This window comes from Convolutriloba macropyga, chromosome 11 (assembly GCF_964194025.1).
Source record: "Convolutriloba macropyga chromosome 11, txConMacr16.3, whole genome shotgun sequence".
NCBI classification, from domain to species: domain Eukaryota; kingdom Metazoa; phylum Xenacoelomorpha; order Acoela; family Convolutidae; genus Convolutriloba; species Convolutriloba macropyga.
The window spans coordinates 59,669,257-59,676,584 of NC_134478.1; the positions used below are offsets into that span (position 1 = coordinate 59,669,257).

The 7,328-nt window shown below is 33.9% G+C and overlaps 1 protein-coding gene across 14 annotated transcripts in view; it reads left to right on the top strand.

Annotated features, from left to right (window-relative positions):
* The window catches only part of LOC142349588 (uncharacterized), a 65,614-nt gene that overhangs the window by 21,283 nt on the left and 37,003 nt on the right, over nt 1-7,328 (top strand). For 13 of the 14 annotated variants that reach the window (XM_075401263.1, XM_075401249.1, XM_075401250.1 and 10 more), the window contains exons 4-5: nt 281-702; nt 6,031-6,654. In XM_075401263.1, coding sequence (XP_075257378.1) covers nt 281-702; nt 6,031-6,654 — 1,046 coding nt within the window. The remainder of the gene's footprint in view (nt 1-280; nt 703-6,030; nt 6,655-7,328) is intronic. The other variant, XM_075401264.1, reaches the window with a different exon arrangement.

Here is a 7,328-nt window from a genome sequence, read left to right on the forward strand (position 1 = left end):
TGCTCAGACTAACTTTTAGCTTATGGGTAGTTTTCCGACTATACAGGTTAGGGTTAGCCTGAGCGAACTCTTTGATCTCAATGTCTTTATGATTTAGATAAACTGCATGTATTGAAAATTAAAATATTCAGGAGAAGCAATGTCTCAGAACTGAACAAAGTTTTTATGCTTGAAATGTGCTGCTTCAGCGCTGAAATGCTCTCAGACTCAAGTCCGGGTATATTGTATTATTTTTGTGTTTTCTGTATTTCGAATGCTGTGAATACAACTTTGTCGTAAGTGGGGATTCTGGATTTATCCTTGATGCGCTGAATATTGCTCTATCGCGGGCTCAGTATGAAGTTTTGATATTCGTGGTAAAACCTTCGGTTCTTGTTCCAGACCAGCTCTCTTCCTACCTCATGGGGGTTAAAAGTGACTTTGTTTTGACTTTTCAACAACTTATAGATAGAAGTTCTACAAAAACAGACTGGCTACAGCCGAAAGACACAAACTTGTTTCAAATGAAATGGTTCCAACAACGACTGGCACTTCATTTTTTGGAAAACAAGGATCGGATGCTCTTAGTCATAAAACAGCAACTGATCACTGTTCGGATTCAAATGGTTGCTGCCTTTCCTGTTTTATTTTCTTTTACAACCGAACACCTGCCCTCTATCACTCAACAATCAAGTGAGGTTTCTTCGCTCCAAAAATCTGGTGGTTAGTCGAGGCGATTAACGTAATTCTGTGCGAAGCAAAAAAATTCCATCATGTTCTGTGATTTAAAAATAAATGCAGCTGAGTTGAACTGATTTATAGTTTACGGCAAATTATTGCTCAAAGCATAATGGAAAGCAGTGGGAGTTAGAGTAAATCAGACGAGTGATATTAGATGCAACTGTAAAAACTTCGTTTTCTCGAAAATGGCAGAGTTTCTTCGTTTATTAAATGAACAAGGCGGCTCGGTAAAGTGCGATGGCACAAAAGGTTCCGACCCCGCTCATCCACAATTTTGGTATAATTGTCTACCAAATGAGGAACAGATAGAAAAACGCAAAAAAATTATTTTTTGAGAATCCCAAAAAAACCAAAAAAGCCCAAGTCTTTTTCAAAAAAAATTGTGTATGAACGATAAAAGCCTCCAAAGCAAATAAGTCAGTGGAGTAAAAATTGATGCATTAGATTGCTGTGATATGCCAATATTAAGAAAGCTAGTCATGACGAACAGCAAAATCAAACAACAACAACAACAGCAAACATTAATTACATAAAAAAATTTATGACCGTTTTAAAAGACGAAATTTAATAACAAAGTCAACATACCGTCAGAAAAACCTAATACTAAAAAAATAACTTATAAATTACCAGAAAATATATGGGACCAGTCCATAAAAAGGTTTGGTAACAATTAGACAAAGAAGACCAAAAACAATAAAATTAAAAAATTCGCCTATTTTTTTAAACAATTAACTTCAAAGTAATGAAAACCATTACAAATCAAAAAAAATATCCCAAGGATTTACGATTACCAATGATTCTATAGAAGGGCATTAGGCCCTATCCTTATTCGATTTTGCAAGCGGATAAAAAGCACAACAAAAAAACAACAAGCAGAAATTCAATTGAAACTTGCCAGAAAACGTTGTGAAAACCGTCCAGCAATACTTTGGCCCTCAAAATATATTTGATTGCGCCTTCCTCAAACAACGATAATGTAGTATGTGGCCATTCATTAGTGAGACTAGGTAACAAGTAGACAAAAAAGCGAAAGGCAAAAGTATGTAATAATTTTGATTTTTTTTCGAAACAAAATTATATCCAAAGTCATGAAAGACATTACTTACAAAGAGAACTATTTAAATTGAGTCGTTTTTTTATCCAAAGGAAGCTTCCTCAAAAATAACGTCAAATTTGACAAAATTCAAATTAATTTAATTTTTTTTGTGAAAAAACGGTGTCGAAGCCAGTAAGGTCTTAACGAATTCTTCAAAAAAAACAGATTTTGGGACATCAATCCCTTTTGACACCTTTGCCTGGCACCCATAATGTCATATTTGACGTGTAATTAACTAGCGGGATTAGGTAACAAAAAGAAAAATGAAAAGAACAAAATTTCGAAGTTAAAAATCTTTTTTTTTAGTTTTGAAAAACGATTGTTTTCAAAACAATGAAAACCGTCAGCTATCTACTAATATCAGAATTTTGGCTCATCTATTTTTCCATGAAAAGCCAGAGAAACCTAGCACTATACAGGAAATTTCATACGACCGAAACGACAAAGTAACAATGAGAGTTCAAGTCAAATATAAAAAAATTCAATTAATTTCTTCAAGAAAGAGGTGCCGAGGCCGTTAAAACGAAAATCTATATCTTTCAGGATTTTAATCTGTTCGATTTTGCCTCATTTTTAACGCTAGTAATGTGGTATGAGAACTGTCAATAATTTGATAATCTGACAAAACTAGAAAACGTGAAAATCTGGCAAACTCTTTGAAATTCTTTTTCAAAAAAATAGTGTATGAACAATAAGATAGCCTCCAAAGCGAATAACTCAGTGGAGTAAAAATTGATGCATTAGATTGTTTTGATATGCCAATATTAAGAAAGCTAGTCATGACGAACAGCAAAATCAAACAACAACATTAACAGCAAACATTAATTACATAAAAAAGTTTATGTCCGTTTTAAAAGACGAAATATAATAACAAAGTCAACATACCGTCAGAAAAACCTAAAACTAGAAAAATAACTTATAAATTACCAGAAAATATATGGAACCAGTCCATAAAAAGGTTTGGTAACAATTAGACAAAGAAGAACAAAAACAAAAGAATTAAAAAAATCGCCTATTTTTTTTTAAACAATTAACTTCAAAGTAATGAAAACCATTTAAAATCAAGTAAAATATCCCAAGGATTTACGATTACCAAAGATTCTATAGAAGGGCATTAGGACCTATCCTTATTCGATTTTGCAAGCGGCAAAAAAAGGACAACAAAAAAACAACAAACAGAAATTCAACTGAAACTCGCCAGAAAACGTTGTCAAAACCGTCCAGCCATATTTTGGCCCTCAAAATATATTCGAGTGCGTCTTCCTCAAACAACGATAAAGTAGTATGTGGCCATTCATTAGTGAGACTAAGTAACAAGTAGACAAAAAAGCGAAGGGCAAAAGTATGTAATAATTTTGATTTTTTTTTCGAAACAAAATTATATCCAAAGTCATGAAAGACTTTAATTACAAAGAGAACTAATTAAATTGGTCGTTTTTTATTCAAAGGAAGCTTCCTCAAAAAGAACGTCAAATTTGACAAAAAAAACAAATTAATTTAATTTTTTTTTGTGAAAAAACGGTGTCGAAGCCAGTAAGGTCATAACGAATTCTTCAAAAAAAAAATAGATTTTGGGACATCAATCCCTTTTGACACCTTTCCCCGGCACCCATAATGTCATATTTGACGTGTAATTATCTAGCGGGATTAGGTAACGAAAAGAAAAATAAAAAGAACAAAATTTCGAAGTTAAAAATCTTTTTTTTTTAGTTTTGAAAAACGATTGTTTTCAAAGTTATGAAAGCCGTCAGTTATCTACTAATATTAGAATTTTGGCTCATCTATTCTTCCATGAAAAGCCAATGAAACCTAGCACTATACAGGAAATTTCATACGACCGAGACGACAAAGTAGAAATGAGAGTTAAAGTCAAATATGAAAAATTCAATTAATTTCTTCAAGAAAGAGGTGTCGAGGCCGTTAAAACGAAAATCTATATCTTGCAGGATTTTAGTCTGTTCTATTTTGCCTCATTTTGAACGCTAGTAATGTGGTATGAGAACTGGCAATAATGTGATAATGTGACAAAACTAGAAAACGTGAAAAACTGGCAAATGTCTAAAAACAAAAAAAAAATCTGAAATCTAGTAGTATTGAAACCAGAAAACAATAACTTCAGGCTTAAAACCGCAACCGAGACTAACATTTAAATCAGTAGAATGAAGAAGCATTTTTTTCTTTACCGACACTAAGCTAGAAGTTGAACAAATTAAGAAAAAAAGGGGAAAATTTCATTAGGCAATTATTTTTTTAAAAATCAATTATTTTTAAATTCGAAACTACCATAAACTTTCAAGTAAAAAACTAAATGCATTAGCTTGGAGCTGTTTAAAAAAACCAATTGGACCTATCACTCCTGAGCTTTGGTTTGATATGTTCTGTTTTTTATTATTAAAAAAAGGTTTTTTCAAAAAAAGATCGACTGATTACAATCCTATAACTTTTTTGATTGTAACTGTCCAACATTGGCCCTGCTAATGTTTATTGTCCGTTAGGAACTATTGTTTTTTCGAATATTGTAGATATAGATAATTTGGGTGGTTAAAAACTCAAAAATAAATTCTGCAATTTTGATAATCAAACGATTAAGGTTAGCAAAAAACGGCGAAGTTTTGAATACAGAGCACTCTCAGAGGACGCTGAAGTAGGCATAGCCCCCCTCTGATTGTAAAAATGATTGTATGAGTGTTGTTTTGGTGTGTACTGCCGGCAAAATTTAATAAAAGGGGACTAAAGTAGCTTATTTCGTGCTGGTTTTGATGAAAAAGCCTGAATTTTGAAACATCTATCCAGAACTTTACTTGAAAAAAGTTAAATCAAAACAATCAACAATGCTTGTTTGTCTTTTAAAATAAAATCAACGACACTATTCTTGAAAATTTTAACAAATTTTAGCAAAATTGACGAAAATTTAGGCAAAAATTCCGGAAAATGTGAATAAAAAAACGTGAATTCACTCTACTTTTCTTAGAACTTTAAACCTCGATAACTCCCTGTAGATAGCGAAAATTTAAAAAATCTTTTTAATTCCATATTCTACGATGGACGAGCTTTCTAATGATACCAGTATATAAACCCATTTGAGTATATAGTTCCTCCCCCCTCAAGAGGGTCGGAACAAAAAGAACCAAAGAAGTGAGTACAATTTTCTAGTGCCACAAAGGTTTAGACAAAATCTATTTCCCTCTTTTTCGACATTAAAAATTCCATATTTAAAATACACACAAATTAAACACATGGGTAACTTTTCCTCATGCGCCGAAAAAATTATGTTCTGTTAGTTAATGTGATTTAAACATCGTGTATTTGACGATAAATAATTTTGAAATTTTGTCGGCAGCTCATAACGCGATAAATGTTACAAAGAAAAGAATGTTGAGCTAACCGGAAACGATGGCACATATTTGTTATTTTTTCCGAGGTTTATTTATAAAACGTGAAATAATTTCAGAAACCATGAAAATTCTGATCGCATCGGTTTAGTTTTATTTTTTCCTAATCATTCTCTTCAAGAATAGGTAGAAAAAAAATTGAACCGTCTGATCAAGGTCTACGTTTTTGCAATTTGAATGAATCTAACAGTTATTTATAAAATGAACGGTTTTTTCGCTGCACTTTGACAGAAACAGCTGCTAAATTTATACATACCCGGGTCGAGGTTTTTGGGTCGATTTTTGTAAGAAATGTGGTGAATTCAGTGAATTTTTGTAAGAAATGCGGTCGATTGCGGTGAAGAAAATTACCGCTTTTTACCGCATTTGTTACAAAAATTCACCACGGACATTCACCGCATTTCCTACAAAAATTCTCCACGAAATTCAACGCATTTCCTACAAAAATTCACCGCCTTTGTCTTCGAAAGTTTATTGTATCTGATTTAAATTCACAAGAAATGTCATAGACGTTTCTGACAGTTGGAGCACAGAAATAAAAAGTTGAAGCCATTCAGGAGGTGAGAGTTCCGAAACCGTTTACATAAGTATCTTGTTTGTAAGAAAACCGAGAGCGCGGTGAAAATATATAATTCACCATGATTCACCGCCGCGTTCACCGCAAAAAGATATAAGAATTACGCCATGAAAAGGTTTTTTCACCGCATTTCACCCCGTTTCTTACGAAAATTCACACGGCCCGGTTAGCCAATCCTGTTTTGTTTTATCCAACTATATTTTTATGCAACTACTACTCCACTGTCTATTTGCTATATTTTCTAGGTGACTCAATAATTTCAAATGAAGAGCTGTGCGCGATTGATGACAAGATGCTTGCAGAGTGCAACGTCCTCTACTGGAGTTGTCTCTCACAACAAATCTCATCAGTCTCAACGTTTACACATGAATTGAGAAGGAGGAATCTATTCTCATGCGAATTAAACAAAAGATACCCAAACGCAACAATCATAGATGTGGTCGCGAGAACCTCCAATGGAGTCAACAACGATATCCTGAAATTCCTGCTTGAGTGCCCTGAGTTAAAAATGGGTACATTATTGCACAAATTTGAAGATAAAAATGTTTTTGAGTACATATTGGCCAATGGAAGTTTTGAAATGTTTGGGCTCATGTTCGGAAAGGCCGAAAGATGTGATATATTTTTCATGGAGTGCATTGGGTTTGAAACTGGAGAAAGTGAAGTGGCTAGATTAGAAAAGTATCAAAAGTGGGGAGGAGACATCCTATTCCGAATTGTATCAATGAGCACTTACCATCAAAAGGCGGTTGAAGTGGCTGTGCAAGTGTTAAAGAGATATGAACACCTTCTCCAATTTGAGTTCAGTCGAACGAGAGATGGTAGAACGCTATTTCAACAAGTTTTACACTCCCATTCAGATGACAGAAGTAAGCAAAAATTTATCTTTTTTAGTCGTAAACAGAGAAAAAAAAACACGTTCACAACGAGAGTGAAATGTTTAGCGATGCCACAAGCGTGACCCATCAAAGTTCTAAAAACTTTCAGATTTATCCTCATATCTCGATAGCTAACTTCCTTAATTTCATTGCGTTGTTTGAGTTCATCAATTCTTCTCAGATAGAGATAATCACCGAAGTCTGAACAGAGCAAATGTCATTATTTGTACTTGTAACTTTTGTTTTCGAACAATGACTTCTGTTTTCAGAACGTTAACTTTTACTTTCCTGCATTGGAATTTAACAGTAGCTTAGCTTGTAAATTATAGTAATTAGGAATTGATGGTAATATTCAAGGTGAACAGGTCATTTTGAGATTTTTGATCCCGCTTTTGCCACCTAAGTTCTCATTCCCACCTCACCCCCTTCCCACCTCACCCCCACCCCACAATAAATATTGCCTTTTTTTGGAGAAGGTAGGGTTAGTGAAGAGTCTTCGATGCACGACTCCTCGAGTCCTTTCCGTTATTCTACTGGCTATGTTCTTTAGTGCAATTTTTCGCTTGACCGAATTTTTTGTCCGTCCAATTTAACTTTTCGTCCTCAAGAGCGGGGTAAACAGGTAGCGCCCAGCGGGCATTGATTTGGCTTAGAGCCTTTCAGCT